The sequence below is a fragment of the Coturnix japonica genome, chromosome 1 (genome assembly GCF_054131305.1).
Source record: "Coturnix japonica strain WE chromosome 1, WE-NBRP24, whole genome shotgun sequence".
NCBI lineage: Eukaryota > Metazoa > Chordata > Aves > Galliformes > Phasianidae > Coturnix > Coturnix japonica.
Window position 1 is genome coordinate 176,002,737 of NC_140663.1, and position 18,001 is coordinate 176,020,737.

The 18,001-nt window shown below is 43.6% G+C and overlaps 1 protein-coding gene across 10 annotated transcripts in view; it reads left to right on the forward strand.

Moving 5' to 3' along the window:
• Positions 1-17,605, forward strand: part of PAK1 (p21 (RAC1) activated kinase 1) — a 60,054-nt gene extending 42,449 nt beyond the window's left edge. For all 10 annotated transcript variants that reach the window (XM_085509815.1, XM_085509801.1, XM_015852504.3 and 7 more), the window contains 9 exons: positions 103-277; positions 2,706-2,769; positions 3,592-3,640; positions 6,358-6,470; positions 10,647-10,764; positions 11,126-11,225; positions 13,234-13,430; positions 14,720-14,857; positions 16,136-17,605. In XM_085509815.1, the coding sequence (XP_085365941.1) occupies positions 103-277; positions 2,706-2,769; positions 3,592-3,640; positions 6,358-6,470; positions 10,647-10,764; positions 11,126-11,225; positions 13,234-13,430; positions 14,720-14,857; positions 16,136-16,222 (1,041 nt within the window). In that variant the 3' untranslated portion in view covers positions 16,223-17,605. The remainder of the gene's footprint in view (positions 1-102; positions 278-2,705; positions 2,770-3,591; positions 3,641-6,357; positions 6,471-10,646; positions 10,765-11,125; positions 11,226-13,233; positions 13,431-14,719; positions 14,858-16,135) is intronic.
• The last annotated feature ends 396 nt before the right edge of the window (positions 17,606-18,001 follow it).

Here is an 18,001-nt window from a genome sequence, read left to right on the forward strand (position 1 = left end):
TACCTCCTTCAGCACAGTCACGCTCAGGTCTGGAGAAGATAAATGGTGTTTAAGTTATCATCTGCTTTGTATTAATACATGTTTTTATTCAATAAAATTCAGATATACACACGCTCTGTGATAGACCCTCTTCCTCCTCCTACCAGAGATGTGGCCACCTCTCCTATTTCTTCTCCCTCGGAAAACAACACAGCGACACCCGACATGTTGATCAGGAACGCGGAGAAACAAAAGAAAAAGCCAAAAATGTCAGATGAAGAGATTTTGGAAAAATTAAGTATGTCTTCCTGGAAAGAAAATTAATCAAATTCCATGTTCTCTTGTGTTGGTATCTTAAAAGCTGAGATGTTTGGGCACAGCTATTTTGAGATCCCTTACTGAAAACTTTGCCTTGTGACTGTGTGCCAAAATTGGGACAGATGAAGAGGGAGAATGTAGATGTAAGCCGAGCACCTGTGATGCCAGCTGAAGGGCTCTGGGAGCTGCAGATCCTCAGACTCTGCAAAACGAGCCCTGAATATGTAACATCTACTTAACCACAAAGTCTGAGGCTGCTCCACATCTTGATTTTCCATAGCTTTAGAGTGTGGGTGATTATATGGAAACGTTGCACCTGGGGTGAGCAGAACTTTCAGCTGTGACTAAAAGACGGAGAAAATCCTTGCAAACCCAAGTTTACCTCCCCTGATATCATGGCATCTTGCTAATTTTTAAGTGTCCTGGCACTGTGTGTATACACAGTAAATAACCCACATTTGTGGGTGTTATTTTTGTCTTTCTGTTGCGTCCCAGTTTCTTTGACAGTCCTTACCTTTAGTTTTTGAGTGTTATTTAAAGTGCTCCTCTACTGCCTGGCATTACTGGGATGTGCTGTGGCAGCATTTGACAGCTGAAACAGCTGTTCTGTGCAATCGATTGCTGTCCTCAGCCTGGGCCAGCTTTTATTAGAGTAAAGCATTTCTAATTCTTTGAACTACTAACCCCGTGTTAATTACATGTGTGACTTGCATGTCAGATGGTGTAAATTGTGTTCGTACCCCTACAGTCAGGCTGGACTCCTCTGTTGAAAGTTTTTCCTTCTATTTAATGAAGCTAAGGCTAATACCTGAATCAAGAGAAACTTAATCTGAGAGTATAACTTCAGTACTTAATTCCTCAGAGATTAGGCCTAAATTGCATTGATGGCACGTAAGCTGGAAGTGTTTGCTATCTGAAAACTTGCCCTTTCAAGACTGGTTTCAGAACAACAACTTCTTCACTTGCTGAGTTAGCAGGACCTTTGTATCATTAAGGATTTGAGCCATTCTGTGACCAGGTAGGGCAAGCAGGGTCTGGAAAAAAGTGCAATTCTAATGCAAATACGTTTGTTTCTGTTCCTCACCTCTTAGCATTAGTACAAACATTAATGAATCCTCACCTGGCTTTCTGGGAGGTAGGAGACACTTCCTCCTTTTACAGATGAGAGGGTTAAACAGGACAAGACTGAGAGCTGACTCTCGCTGCTGCCTTGCAGCACTGTCCTTTGACTGCCTTGGGCAGACATTTGCCTCTCACAGTCTGAACTTGCATCCTGTGTTAGGCTTTAAGAGAAAGTTTATGAACATTAGTCCAGCAATGTGTGTCCTCAGGGCAGACAGCATTGCTGCAGTAATTGTGCAGTAGGGTGTACACAGTCTGATTTCTCTTCCCACCCTCCTCCCCAGGCAGGAGCCGTATTCCCCTCTCTTATTTCTGTCTGCCTTAAACCCCGTGGATTTGGCTGCTGGCCATTGGTGTCTGAAAATAGCCTGCTCTTACTCTGCTCGCTACTGGATTTCTTGGCATGATGACCACAAGCAGTTTCCTTGCCAATATGCATCTGTTTAGGTTCAGCCCTAGGCTGCTGCAAAGGCAGCGCCGTATGTTGGCTGCTTGAGCAACTTGCAAACAACGCAGAGGCAGCTCTGCATCCCTTGATCCTATTAGAATCCTTGAATCATGAATGTTGAAAAAGACCACTAATATAATCTAATGTTGCAGGGGAGATTTGTACCCAACTGAGCTCTAGGGATTGTTGGCCCTGATGTCCTCACCCCTGAAGGATGTGATTCCCCTCCAGCTCTGGGGACATGATGAATATCACTGTCTTCAGGGAGCTTGGGGTTCCAGTGATGCTCTTTTTGGCGACTTCTCTAGCTTAATCCTTGGCCTTGGTGCTTCTTTGCCCTTGTTCTGTGAGCTCCCTCCACTACAGAAAGCTTGAGGTTATGTTCCTCATGGATACCAAACCCACCTTGAGCCTGAGCAGCCCCTCACCACCTTGCAGAACACGAAGCCAAATGCTTTACCCTCCAAGGGATGCAATAACAGACTTTCTTTCAGCTGAACAGCCACATTAGGGAAAATGAGCGGAGTTTGCCTCAGGGTGCTCTCTAAACCCAGGAAAGCATGGCTGCAGTTGCATGGCAACTGCTACTAAAAACCTCCTGCACTTCCCCTTGCTGCTGGGCTCCTAATAGAGAAGCTGAGCAATGCCCAGGGCAATTCTGAGGATCTCTCTAGCTTCTTCCCCATGTCTTACAACCTATTAGTTAGATCAATAATGGCTATGTTATTGCTGGTATGGAAAGGTGGTAAATACGTTTGTTCTGACAGAAGTCGTCATGGTGTTATGGTTGTATGGAAAAGTACTTCTCAGATTTACTTTGTTGCTGCTGTTTTTGTAGGAAGCATCGTGAGTGTGGGTGATCCAAAAAAGAAGTACACGCGCTTTGAGAAGATTGGACAAGGGTTGGTATATGCTTCCACTTCTCTCCTGTACCTTTATGTTAAGAAAGAAGCTCTGAATCCAGGCTAAGTTAGTCTGCTGGAAAAGCTGGTGATTATTTTTTCTGCTCCTTCCCCAAAGCTCTCTTCCCATTTCCTACCAAAGTTTTGAGTCACAGTGACTGGGTTCTTTTGCGCAATTGTGTTTTAATAGAAGAAAATATGTCATTAGATGATCAGGTTGCTAAAGATAGCTGTAGGCAGGGATGGAGCCTGTTTATTTTCAGAATGCAAGGCTGAAATCACTGATTTGCTTTCTGAGTTAACTCTCCTCGATGCTGGTGTTGTGCTACTCTTAGCAGAGTAGGGGAAAGAAGAGGTTTGGGGAGAGGCTACATTGAGGTGCATCATGGAAAGATGCATCTGCGCTGAGGCCCAGACTCCCATTCCTCTCACTTCAAATGCCACATTTGTTTACTTTATCTGATCCTGTCTGCTCTGTAGTCGCATTGGGCAGTCTGCAAGCCAGGGCACTGCAGTCATGCTAGTTTAGCTCGTGGTCCTACAAGCTGTGCTGCATTGCTGGTTTAGCTGCAAGGATTTGGATGGCCCAACTGTTCCATACCAGGAGCTTTGCTCCCCATTGGAACTTCTCCAGTAGTGATGTTGGCTAAGAAGTATTTCAGATTACATTTACCACTGGAATTATTGACTTGATAAAGAATGGGAGTGAGGCAAGTAGTAGTAGGAGTATGTTAAATACCGTCTTGCTGTGAGACAGTAATAAGATTATTATTATTATTATTATTCCTTTTCATTGTTGTTATTCTTCTCCCTTTTCTTTAGAGCCTCAGGTACGGTTTACACAGCAATGGATGTAGCTACAGGACAGGAGGTAAGTGCTGCCAAAATACCACTTCAGGACACAATCCAACATCCACTGAAAGTTACAGTTGATGCTATAGAATAAAGACATTCTTTCAGGTTCGTGACACTTTGTTTTTAATGAGGCATTTGTTTCCTTACTAATGAGGCACAGTCAAGTGGTCTGAGCAGTAAACTGGAAAAATGATTTCCCAGCTTTTAATACCAGAATCACTTTGTATTTTTAAAGAACCTTTCTGTGACCACAAAGGCAGGAAGCAAATGTTGAGACCAGGCAGCTCCTTAGCAGGAGTTTTCCTCTTCATCCCTGGTATTTCATAGTTATTGAATGAAATGAACTGGAAGATACCTTTGAAAGCCAACTGGTCCAACTCTGCTGCATTGAACAGGGACACCCACAGCTCCATCAGGTGCTCAGAGCCCATCCAGCCTGACCTTGGGTTTCTCTGTTGATGGGGCACCACCACCTCTCTGTGCAGCCTGTCTCAGTGCCTCACCACCCTTATCATAAAAAACACTTTATTTCCAATTGAAATCTCTGTTTTAGTTTGAAATAATTCCCCCTTGTCTTATCAGAAAAGTCCCTGCTAAGGGTTATTCCTCCCCCCGTGTAAATCCTTTTACATCTTCTTTTCCTTTGCTTCGTACACATAACTTACACCAGTTGACTTGCATAGAAATGCCCACATGCTTTTTGCCCTTGGCTTGAGAGACAAGGAGTGTCTTTTTATTTTTTTTCTTTCCTGAATATTGAAAAGTGCTGTGCACATTGCATGCATGCATAATAAATCAGTAGTGATGGATATGCAGCACCTGTGGAAATGATTATTGCTAGATGGAGGACTGTTAAAGAGGAAAGTGTATGCATTATTCCAGATATCTTTATGGAAGTCTGCTGCACTGTGTGTCTACTCTGCATTTGTACAATGTCAGGGTTATCCACCAGTGAATTTCATAACTCTTTTTTTCCAATTCCTGAAGAAATAACAGAGTTTAATTGCAGCCTCTGAGGAAGGGGTGCTGCATGTATATTGAAGCAATGAGAAGTTCTGTTCTCCTTCTGGATCCCTTCAGTGACTCCCACGTGAATATTTGAACTCTTGCAGTAGAACAGACTTTTAAATCATTCCCTTTATGGTAGCTTGATTGGTCCCTGGATTTTTTAATATTGCATTTGGGATCACTGCAGCTTTGACATCATGTGTTAACCTGTTCCTTTCTGTGAAGCACTGCTGGTACCAGCACTGAGAGCTCAGCGAAAGGCAGCACTTGTTAGAAGTGCATAAGGGAATTTCTTTATTGTGCAACATACGAGAGCCTTGTGCAGCTGCCAGGATTAAGAATACTCATGATTATCACTGATTATGCCTATTGAGTGTAACTACAGCTATTTACTTTGTACCTTAATACAGTCATAGATAAGGAAAACACCCCTTCATGCAAGCATTCTCTTGGGTCTGCCTCTGAACAGGAGTGTGGACACGCAGAGGCTTCCTCAGTATTGCTCTGGAATTTCTCTGTCTGCAGCAAATACTTCGTCTCTTGTTCATCTTTCATTCTCTTCTCCTTGTGCAAAGAGCAGCATGGGGTCTTTGTCTCTGCCTTACTTAAGTACTGTCTGGCAGCCTTATGAATACTGTGGAAAAGCAGCATGATGTCTGTTCTTGACTTATTGTGTGCTGACATTTTTCTGTAGAATCTCCTGCTATACTATCAAAATGCTAATTGTAACTATCTATATTGGCTTGTTGCTTCTAATCCTTGTTTTTGTGAGCTCTAGTTACTGGCTCCCCTCCATTAGCTTATAGTGCTTTCTATATCAGCAGTTTTATAAGGTATAATTACATATCACTCCCTTTGCCTAAATATTGGACCAAATACAATTGGGCTGCATTGCCTATCAAAGTGTTTCTGCCTCCTGCTGTGCTGGGCAGACTTACTGGACAGAAGGCTTTCTGTGGTTGGAAGGCTTGTCTTTGAAGGCCAGGTGTTCTCATGGAAATAGTGGTTGTGGGGAAGCTGAATGTAGGAATTAAAAGCATGTTGTACCACACTGCTTTCTGCACATAAGCATGTGGAGCAGGTATAATGAAACAGGTAGACAGCTACTGAGCAAAAAGACCACAGCTAATGGATCTGCCCATATTTCTCTTTGTTATACATGGGAATAAAGCCAAATCCAATTCCCATATGTTCAACCTTTAATCTAAGTATTAGTGATTATTCTCCCCTGTGTCTTGAAGTTGACTTAGGCTATGCTATTTTACCTCCTCCCTACGCTCCCGCTCCACTGTAGATTTATAGAAGCACGGGATTAGCATAGGAATGAAAACAAACAAACTACAGACAACAACAACAACAAAAACAAAACTTCCAAAGACATCTGATTCAAAACAAAAAGTCTTTGAATTATCAGCCTAAACTAGAATAAGGGTCTCTCTGCTGTCTTGCTAAGAAACAGTAGCTAGAGATGGCTGTCCAACAGTGATATAAAAGTCCAGTATGAAAGCAGTAATTTCCCTTGCTCTTTTTTGGCATTATATGCCCAGCAAGAGTAGAAGTGAATTGGCTGCAGGAGCTCAGAGTTGCTGAGTGACTGAGTAACTCATGATGAATAAGTGGCTTCTCCCTTCGTGTGAATGTAAGACTAAAATAATCAACACTACTGGCAGGACTCTTGGGAACTCCTGTAATAATGCACTCTGTCTTGCTTTTTCTTCCCCGTAGGTTGCAATCAAGCAGATGAATTTGCAGCAGCAGCCCAAAAAGGAATTGATTATCAATGAAATCCTCGTAATGAGGGAAAACAAAAACCCCAACATTGTCAACTACTTGGACAGGTATGTTACAGTTTGAAGAGTTCATGATAGAGCTCTGGAAAACACTTCCTTCTCACTGTCTTAAGAGATCCTGTCTCAGCTTAATGCAAACAAAGGACAGTCTTGCATCTGGCAAGGCTGGGGTGTGGGTGATGTAGTGGTCTCTGTCTAAATCCTAGGACAAACAAGTGATTGGATTGGTGCTAATGGAGAATCTTGGCTTCTAGGAGATAGTGGCATCATTAGCAGCATGCTGTCAGGACTCCATTTTTCAACATGCTCTGCCAAATTCAACACGGTGAGCCATTTCCTCCCTGTGCCTGGAGGAGAAATAGAAATAGATCGAGCTGCGTTATTTATATTTGTTTTCCTCTTTTTCTGAGCAAAGCAAACATTCTGCTAGCAGGAACTCCTTCCCATAGGTGGTAATCCTGTCCCTTTTGCTGTCTGCTGAGGTTTTCTGCGTAGTGATTCGTGTAAATAACGTGTAACTTAGCAAAACTGCTTTCTTCAGGATGTGGATAAGGGAGAGAAGAAGAGCTGGCACAGTGTATAAAAATCCTTCCAAAGGTGTAAGGAACAAGCTTGTTCCTCACTACTAGATGAATTCTTGGGTATGTTGCATTCATGTGGACCATCTTCTTGAATCCCTGCTTCTCCTTACTGCAGGAGCTGCACCTAATTGCTTACATATGTACAGACCTACTCTACTTGCACTTGTTCCTTAGGACAGAGAAAGAACTAATCAGTGCTGTGACTGCTGCCCTGTGTAAACTGTTTCTAACATAAATGCATGTAGCCAAGAAAACTATGTTCACTATATAGCTCGAGACAATAAAATACCAAATCCACAAACAGATGTGGCTGTGGGTTCTTCCCCATAGGGTATCAATGTTTTATGTAAGGTAGCAGTGCTGCAATCATCAGCATTTTGGAGGCTGGCTGCAACCAGGAGCAGCTGGTGGTTCTAGTGGTAGGGTAGCTGCCTTTGAAAGAAAGCACAGAAATGCTTGCATCTCCCCCTGGTTGAATTCCAGGAAACAGTCATGAGCTGCCAGCACTGAACACTAGGACGTGTTGAAAGGTAAACAGAGCGAAAGTGTTGCGCGGTGAATTGAATTCAGCATCAGTTTAACACTGATGCATTGTGTCAAGCTTGAATCATTCATCTTACGTTACATCTTTTTCCACTGGGGCTGCAGCAGGATTTCCAGATTGCTGCACTCTTCAGAAACCAGCAGTCTTGGTTAACTACAGGACTGGCTTATTGTAGGGAAAGTGAAAGCTTCAGATATTCAATCTTCAGACTTGAATAATGGCAGTTCATCCTCTGAAAATAGAATGGGGAGGACATGACCTAAAATCACTTTTGGAATGTCTGAGAGAGGCATATATTGCTCTGCATGTGCATTGAAAGCCCAGTGGCTGTTTTCTTAGTAGCCTTCTTGTGATGTCTTAGCAAAAATATGAAAGAGTAGCTCTCATGCTGCAATATCATCATCCATTGTGATACTCAGTTTAGGTGGTGCTGTGTCCCACGTTATGTGCGTAACTGTAAAGAGCTGTGTTGTTGAAAGGACAGATGCCTCTTCATAATAACTCATGAAGTTATTAAGTGAGAAGATTAAGAGAAAACTGTAGGCTGCGTCCTTCCTCCAAGACTCCATCACCCTGCTTTTGCTGCCAGCCTTCTTTTGGGGAGTGACTGCAAGTGACTGTGTGACACTGCGATGCTTTTGCTGTCATAGGGTGAGCAGTATGTAGAGGGTGAGCAGTATGTAGCTGTCCTGGCTTCACTTGAACCCAAGGGAACAGCATGAAACTGTGACATGGGAGGTTCAGGTTGAATATCAGGAAAAGGTCCTTCACCAGACGGTGATGGGCATGGCCCCAAGCTGTTGGAGTTCAGGAAGCATTTGGAGAATGCTCTTAGACATATGGTCTGATTTCTGGGTGGTCCTGTGTGGAGCCAAGACTTTGTCTCAATGATCCTTATTAGTCCCTTCCAACTTGAGGTATTCAATGATTCTATGATTCCTGGCTGTTTTCAGAAACATCTGATGGAGCTGTTTTGAGGCATGGCTGAAGGAGGCAACTCAGGGACTAAAATGCCTCTGCTGTGGTGGAAGAGTGACAAGAGCCCTGAGATACCACCATGTTGCCTTCTGAAATGACGTCTGCTCAGTGTCACCTGGCAAGGATCCACTGTTAATTTTACCTCCCTGCACATTGTGTCAGGGCTATCGGTTATTGAGGTGCCTGGATCTTGGCGTGTGCTGCTTGTGGCACAGCTTTGGTTCGCAGTGGGCTCCTTGGCTTGCTCCATCCCTTTTGGCTGTGAAGAGGCACCAGCTTGCTCCCAGCTTGTTGCAACCTGAGAGGGTCACACAGGTACAGTGGATCCTGCTCTGCCCATCCCTATAGCCAAGTGGATTTGGGCTTCAGGGGTTGCTAGTGGCACAGAAGGGGAGCATTGGTTTCCCAGGCAGCCACTGATTTGTGGAGAGGCTGCTGATAAAATCAGGAGAGTCTCTAGATTGGCAGGAGGAGAAGAAGAACCAACAACAGCAAAGGGATCAGGGAGGAGAGGTCTGGATGGAATGGCTTTCAGAGCCCATGGAGAGGTAGCTGACCCAGAGAAATGCTACTGAAAGCAATTCTGCTCCTCTTGTCACGCCAGCAGACTGCTGTGCAGGTTATTCTGCTTTTACTGGGGTCTGCGCTGCCAAGAGCAAGCTGCCAGTGTGTCAGCACTTTGGTTATGGAGCTGGAGACCTGTCTGCTTTGCGAGCATTGCTCTGTCCTTGGGCTCTGGACCCTCAAAGAAGCTTTAGGCTTTGCCTTGTTGCAATCTACAGCATCACCAAACTTAGATCGCATCTTTGTCTCTAATACTAAAAGCTCTCCATAGCTGTGATATTTCTAGCATCCAGGTACAGCTTAGACTGCAGTTTTTATTTATGGGAGTGTTTTTCATCAGCTCAGGTGCTGGCAGCATGTTCTTTGGGGGCCAGGGTGCACTTCTTGCTTGGTCCTGTGATGTCTCGCTCATCTCTGTGTACTTTCTGTGCCAAGTCAGACTTCATAACCTTTTTCTCCTTTGCTGTTGTTCCCTGGAGCGTGTCCTGCTTTTGCCTTTGGCTCCTTGCAGATTCGCTGTTCACTTTTCAGCAGGATCAGTGTTTCTGAGCAAAGCAAACAGCTTGTTGATGAATTCCAGTGCCAGCAGAGAAGCTTTTAATTTGAATCTTTGCCTTCCTTCTCTCTTTGACTCATCCATCTGCTCCCGTCAAAAATGGGCAGGCAGACTTGAAAGTGGGCTTTATAGTTTCCAAACTAATGATTCCTTCCTTCAAGAATGTGTTGTACTGATGTGTCTGGTGCGAAAAATTGTGTTGATGTTTTTCCAGATGGGCCCTAAAAGGCAGAAGTGGTTGGTGATTACTATTATTATTATTATTATTATTATTATTATTATTATTATTACTTCTAAACATGAGTTAATGCTGGTGCCTTCATCCCAGGTTTTCTCCTTCTAGATGTCAGCATGAACGCTCCCAGAAGAGCATAATAACCCAAATGGCTGAGAATATTCACCTTCATCTCAGCTTCCTCCTCCCCATCTTCCTTGCAGGTCTTTAGGGGGCATAAGCTGACATTCCAGGCTTTTCCTGCTTTATTTTAATCTGCAGAATTGCTGTTTCAAGTAGAAGAATGTACTCAATAGCCCTTGTGGAATCACTGGAGTTGGAAGGGAACTTTAGAGGCCATCTAGTCCAATTTTCCTGCAATGAGCAGGGACTGATCAGATGTTCATAGCCCCATCCAGCCTTATCTTGAGTGTCTCCAGGGTTGGGATATCCACCAACTCTTTGGGCAACAGATCTGAATTTTGGGGACAAAATCTAAACAGCAGGAAGCACTTCTATGGTTCTGTGCGAATGCCAGACTGAATAGAGCCATAAAAAAGACTGATTTTATCTTTTGTTCGTAAGCATGATACAATACTGTGTTCTTCCCCCGTTGTCTGTGGGTAACCAACCGTTGTGTCATCCAGGATTGCCTCCATGCCTGAGCAATGTAGGTGGTTTCTCTATACTTCTATGATAGTTTAAAAATCCGGTGCATTCTGACTAGGTAAATGGTGGCATGCTCATAGATCTGCTTTGTCTAAAAGCTGTTTCTTTGTTGTTTCAGTTACCTTGTAGGAGAAGAGCTCTGGGTAGTCATGGAGTACTTGGCAGGAGGCTCCCTAACAGATGTCGTTACGGAGACCTGCATGGACGAAGGACAAATTGCAGCTGTGTGCCGAGAGGTAAAGCTGTGAGGGGTAGGGCACATGGGCTTTCTGTGATGTGTCACTGGCTCTGCAGGCACAGCCATCTGCAGCATAGTTAGATTTCATCTTAGAGAGAGGATTGTGATGCAAAATGGGGTTGAAATTCCCATGGTTACACTTAATTCTCTTTGCAAGTTCCCTGTCCACCTGCTGGTAGGGATGTCTCTTTGTAACCCCACATATACTGGGTATAGAAAAGACTATTTAAGAAGCTAGGCCCATGCTACTCAAAATGCATGTTAGTGTCCATCAGCTGGTTAACTATAACTGGTGAATAATTTCATACTCAGAAATAATACCTCTGTTTTTATTTATGTGAATTTTTTATGTTTTTCAGTGTCTTCAGGCTTTGGAATTCCTCCACTCAAACCAAGTTATTCACAGAGACATCAAGAGTGACAACATCCTACTGGGAATGGATGGCTCTGTTAAATTAAGTATGTGGGGAAACAGTGCTGGTTGTGGCTTCAGTTATTAGCCCGGGCTTATTGTATGCTACAGGACAGGCCTAGTGGGAAGATGGGTTTTTGAGTGACTTGATGCTGCAGTGATGAAGAGTCTGTAGAAATGCTGCTGCACGTATTTTTATGGTATCTGTTTTAATGGAGATTGGCAAGTCCTTTTGAACTGATACCAGACATGCAGTGAGGTTTGGGATTAGAATCATGGAATCATTAGTGTTGGAAAAGAGCTTTTCATCAAATTCCACTATCAACCTGTCCCCTCCATACCTGCTAACCGTATCCCTCAGTGCCACATCTCATCTTCTTGAGCACCTCCAGGGGCAGAAATTCCACCACCTCCCTGGTCAGCCTGTGCCAGTGCGTTACCATTCCTTTGAGAGATGTTTTTCCTAATATCCAGCCTGAATCATTTAGCTTTGGACCATCTGCTTTTGGTATTTTAGTGCTACACCAGTCTGTAAAGCTGAGCTTAAAGGTGTAAGGTCACAAGCCTTTGTTTGTGTGTGATCTCTTCAGTCTGAATAAGATCTGTGGGTACTTAGGATATGGGATCAAATAATGGGAAATTGAAAGCTGTGCAACGAGATAGCATTTAATCTTACAAACCCAGCCCAATCTTAGTGTTGCTTCTTCCTTGTGTTATCACTGATAGTGAAGACCTTGAGACTGTTCTGCCCCTCTGGTGCTAAGGTAGCAGCTGTGCTTGTGGTTACCCATGCAGAGACAAATTTGGGGGACCAGTGAATGATTGCTTTCCACCTATGGCTTTAACAAAATTGTGCTCCCTCCCACTCCTTCTCAGTTCTGTTGGCTAGCACCCAACAGGCATAAATAAATCTATTTTTGTTGGCAGTGACAGCAGATATGACTCAAAATTCACACAGTGCAGATATGCTGAGTAAGACAGTGGGGTTTTTTTTTGTACATAATTTCCTCTTAGACTAAAGATGCACTTTGGTACAGTCAGATCTCTGGAGTGTCAGCAATGAATAGCTTATCAGGGCCAAAGTGCTCTGTTCTTAGGGAATAACACATTTGAGCACAGTATGCAGGTACTTGGCTGCAGTTAGGAAAGCCCCTGTGGATATGATGCAGTAACCTTCTGGACCTGTGCTTCATATTGGCTCTGCTAGAGGTTTGCTCTGTTTATGAACCATATGTACCTACCTTGGCTGTTACCCTTGATAAAAACTCAGTTGGGGATTAGTTAAATTTTCATGGTTCTCCTTATAATTGAACTTTGGTGCCATAGGAGATCAGCATGTGCGTTGCATCTTGCTGTGTTAATTCTGCTGGTCACACAGGAACAGAACTGGTTTCTTTTGGTAAGGCAAGTGCAAATAAGACATAGGACCAAGTAATTATCACGTGAAGGCTCCCATCTTTCATCTTTCTGTCTACTCCAAGAAGAACGTTAAGTATACAATTAGGTACTTAAGCTTATTCTGAACATAGTGTTTACCCTGTAATGCAAATCCTGTTTGAGGGATTATGTGTCTTACAGCCAAGTAAAATCTCTAGAATCCATTCACCCATCACCAATAGATCTCACTAAACCACCTCATCCCATTGGCTTCAGCCCAGCTCTCCAGCCTTTCCCTTGTCCACTTGATGGGTCACTGGATCATAGAAGGAGATCAGGTTGGTCAAGCAGGACCTGCCCTTCGTGAACCCCTGCTGGCTAGGACTAATCCCCTGGTTGTCCCACACATGCTGCATGATCTCCCTCAAGACAATCACCAACCTTCATGTAGACATGGCAGCAGCTCTGTGATCCTCATGGCCTCAATGAGTCAGATTTAGAAACTAACTCCTGAACACCACACTAGCCACAAAACCACCTTTCCTTCAGAGCTGCAGGAGCAATATAACAGGCAGTGCAACAGACCAGCTTGTTCAGCTGGCATCATCAGTACATGTTGGTTTTTTTTTTGGAGAAACCTGCTGATTTCTGTTTTTTCCCTCTGTCTTCAATTCCCAGCTGACTTTGGCTTCTGTGCCCAGATCACTCCTGAGCAGAGCAAACGCAGCACGATGGTGGGGACCCCGTACTGGATGGCACCTGAAGTGGTGACACGGAAAGCATACGGGCCCAAGGTGGACATCTGGTCACTGGGGATAATGGCCATCGAGATGATCGAAGGAGAACCCCCCTACCTCAATGAGAACCCCCTGAGAGTAAGCAGATATCTTTTTTGTCCTCTGTTTTTTGCTCCAAGCATTCTGTCTAACCCAGGCTCTAAAAGAGGTGATTGAATCCTCCCATGTGGTTTCATCACATTCAGCTGCATATTTCCTTGGGTATTTGTAACAAGAAGTTTGTGATCGTGATTTGAGTTAAAAGCCACAGTTGATTCTGGATGGTAAAAGTATGGGCTCCTCTTGCAAGCCTTGTGGTAGAGCCTCAGTTAACCAAAGACATTCATAATTCCCTGCTCTTTTGAGAGGCTGATGGGACTGTCTGGCACCAAAATATGTGGCTTCTTGAGTCCTTGTGCCCTGTGAGTGGGGAAAAGAGCTCTCTTTGCATTGAAGGATTTACATCAACAAACAGAGCTTTTTTCTTCTGGTGGATTGTTCCACTTTGCATACTCCAAACTCCAGCCTTAGTAAGTCTTTAGACAAGCTTTAAACTTCCTGGTGTCTTTCTCATTCTTTAATGAAAAGGGAAATCCTGGCAGTTTGTAGGATTGTAGCTGTTCTTCATGTAAGCCAGGTTTCTGTTTGTTTTTTTTTTCTCCTAAGATAAAGAGAATGAAAAGATCTAGAGCAGTTGTGCTTAACTTATGTTTTCATCTCTTGCATTGGAAGTGATTTTGGGTATATAGATGGGCATTTCCTTTTAAAGACCACCAAGGAAGTTTCTGGCATGAATTTTGAATGTTATGTTCCTTGATTCTCAGAGGATTTGCTTGTGCTTTTCATTCCCGAGCAGTAGCAAAGCTTCTTGTTTCTCTAGGATGTCAAATGCTGCTTGGGATCTGCTGAATATCATTCATAAGGGGTCAAGTCTATCTTTGCAGTACTGACATCACAGGCCTTGCACACTCAGGCAAAGTACCAACAGAACAAATTCTCCTATTTATGCAAGGGTACCTTTCCATGAGGTTATAGCTATTGCAGGAGTCTAGCACTGGTAGAGCTGTGCCAGTTAACTTCCCTATATAAACACAGTCTGGAATGTTGTTTTTAGTCCTCCTAATCCCTCGAGAGGGCAGCAGGATCCAAACCCAGATTACGAGGGTAAAACAATAAAGGATTGGATCCCATCCACATGAAAATATGGCCAGCGGCTATTCTGTTTGCTGAAACATAATCGTTTATTAGTCACCCCGATAAGGCTTTTTGTTGTTTTATTTTTCTCATTGAGCTGGTGGGTGGGAGGGGAAAAGTGGATGTCTGTGTAATCCGGATATGGAATCTGACCTTCATAACCTCCTGTTTCTTTGGTGCTTGTTTTGCTTTAGGCCCTGTATCTCATTGCTACCAATGGGACTCCAGAACTGCAGAATCCAGAAAAGCTTTCACCCATATTCAGAGACTTCCTAAACCGCTGTCTCGAAATGGATGTGGAAAAAAGAGGTTCTGCAAAAGAGCTACTACAGGTAACTGCTGGTGAGCAGGGCTGAGTGAAGCATGTCAGTTAGACAAGGCATATGGAGGAATCTCATCTGGGGTCTTCAATACTACTTCTTCTCAAGCATAGGGACAGCTGAGGTAACTTGGCAAAACAAAACCAATCACCCAACCACCCTAAATCCATACCACAGTGTTAACAGAGCACTCCCTTTTCATGCAGTACTTGCTACTAGCAGCAGCTATGCAGCATGTTCTATAACTGACCTCAAGCAATCACAACACTCCAGACAGGTTTGGATGTGTTGCGGCCTTCTGAGGCTGTAATGAAGCATTAATCACTGGTAGAGCAGCAGTGGATGAAATATCCCCTTTCTCCTGGACTCACTAGTTTCAAAACATCATACAGCAGTAACGTTCTGTTCCTCAGAGTGGGAGAACATTTTGACTATAGCACTTCTGTCTGCCTTTATCTTCTGGCCTCTGATTTCTCCATCTCTGAAGCGTGTTCAAATGCAGTGCTTTGGGTGTTTGATCCTTTCTGATGCTCAGAAGTCCTGTAGGACAGAGCTGCTTTTTGATTTCATAGAAGGTTTTGAACTTGCTCTGCGTGCCTTCACTCTCATCCGATAGCTGTTTTCTATCAGTGTCTGTCCTCAACCTCGACTTCCTCTGCGAGGTTGGAACATTACAGGCTTTCCACTTAAATCTGAGCATGAGTAAAGGGAGCACCAGTCCTACAAGCAGCACTTTGTGACACCACCTACTCCGTGTTGTGTGTTTGATAATCAGTATTGTTCTACTTAACAAAGTGCTGCGTGTGGGAGCCTGACTGTCTGGTCCAATTGCAAATTTCATGCTTTGCTCCTAAATTCCAACTGTTCTGGATATTTCTAATACGTTTGGAAGGCCAAGGCAATATTTTCACCATATCTGTGGTAACGAGGAGGGAAGAATTGAGAGATGGTTGCTTCAGGAAGCCCTGTGATTGAACTACACAGGTTGCTTTTAGTATACTTCCTTTCCATGCAGAATTTCAGTATGGATTTTGCTGAGTTTTGCTTGGTCCTGAGAGTGTACAAACACTGGACAAATTAGCATGGGTTGGATACAGAGCTCTTTATCAGTTCAGACAAGACCTGAACTGAAGTTCATGGTGGTAACAGACGCTTCCATTTCACCTGTTTGGAGATTAGAGTATGTTGTTGATTGTCGTATGGGTTTAGGTGCCAATCTTTTTTGTAGCTACTGGATTTCTGGGATGTATCCTGAGAAGTTTAACCCTTTTTCTCTTTCCCTTTTGCTAGCACCAGTTCCTGAAAATCGCAAAGCCTCTTTCTAGCCTCACTCCTCTGATTATTGCTGCTAAAGAGGCAGCAAAGAACAACCATTAAAGTGACAGAGTTAACGTAGTCATCGTGTCAAACCTTTTTAGATGTCCGTTTGAGAGACTGAGTTACCTGCACCTCTCCTTCCCTCCTGCCCTGCCTTCACAAGGATGTTCTTAAAACTTTGATCTGTGCTGAAGGGTAGCAGACGAATTGCTTGCTGAATGTGGAACATTGCTGATCATACAGAATGAACTGCCTTTCCATCTGTCTGGATGGGAGCAGGAGGGGAAGGATATATTTTATGACCAAGAAGATCTGGGAACATCCGAACCTGACCTACATGTAACAAAGCCAGTTTGTTTTCATATTACTGTGTTTATTTTTTAAAAAATCATGTGGAGCCTTAGACTGTGTTTATCTTCATAAATGAAATCTTTTACTGGCTGGACTCTTCTGCTTCTGCCAAGCTGCTCTTCTTACACCACTGAAGCTGCTCTGTGCTTTGGATGAGTCGAGGAGGGAACGAAGCAGCAGCAGAAATGTGAACAGCTCTAACAACTGAATGGGGAGTGAGGGCAGGAATATGCAGCCCTCCTGCAGAACTGCTGGATGCTTCGAGGGGATGAGGAAAAAGCCTGTGCGTGCTTCCTGCTGCTGCTGCTGCTGGACAGCTTAATTCACGGGTGATCTTTTTGCCAAGTGGTGTGAATCAAGGTCTCTTCCCCACCACACGCTTTTTGTTTCAGCTGAACTGGTTCAACAGATATCAAATATTTGTGATGTTCTAGAAAATTCAGAAGAGTAATGAATGGAGATTCCTTTTAGGGTTATTGTATCAGATCTCTGAGGCTCCATGGAGACCTGCCTTGTATGATAAAGCAAACAGAGCAATCACTATTATAAAGATAAGATTTGCCTGCAAGATGATGTTGACGACAACTGTTTTTTAGACCAAGTCCAACGGAAAACAATCTGGTCGTGGATGCTGTTGTCCTGAAAACATAGGGACATTAATTTTCTTAACCTGGTATCTTTATGCTACTGACTCCTTTGGTTGCTAATGATCTGTAAAAAAGCAACAGGAAACCTGGAACGAGATTGGTTGTAAACACTGGGCTTACGTTCAACTGTATACTGATTTTTAATAAAGTGACTGTTGAATTTCTTAACCTGGGGCTGAGGGAGGACTGGAGAATTCAGTGGCACCCAAGAGTTCTGTCAGATGGGATTATTTTTCATGTTATAGTCACTGGGTGCTTGAAGGTGACAGGTAATGGGATGGAAGCTTCTGTAGCCCTATGGGATACCAAGTGGTTCTGAAGGGGAGTAACTACATGTCGAGGGGAAGGATAAAAGATCTCGGTGTGCTCGCTGTATATATTGCTTTGCTTATTGAAGGGGTGAGTTTAAATCAGTTCTGGAGTAAATTTCATTCCCTCCCCAAAACACTTGTGTTGTACAGAAACTCATTCCTGCTTCTTGCTGCTCAGCCAGTCCTTTCCCCTCTGCCCCAGGCTGTCTTCTGAATGTATGATTTTCACCACTCTCCCTACAATACATGACAGCCCTTGCACTGGTTTTTCAGATAAAAGTTTGCAAAGTCTCTTGCTTTTTTGGTGCCTTCCTATCCTTTGTGCCAAAGGGTGGTCACTCTTTGATTTGAGGTTACCATGTCCAAAGCCCTCAGTTCCTGACTTCACTTTCCCACTCCCCCAGTTCCAAGTTAACAGAAATATGGTTTCAGCACCTGTATCAGCTCTTGTAGCACATTCCTGTCACATAACAAGAGCCCTTAAATAGCACTTAATGACGTAGAAAGTCACCTCTGTGGCTTATCTTTCT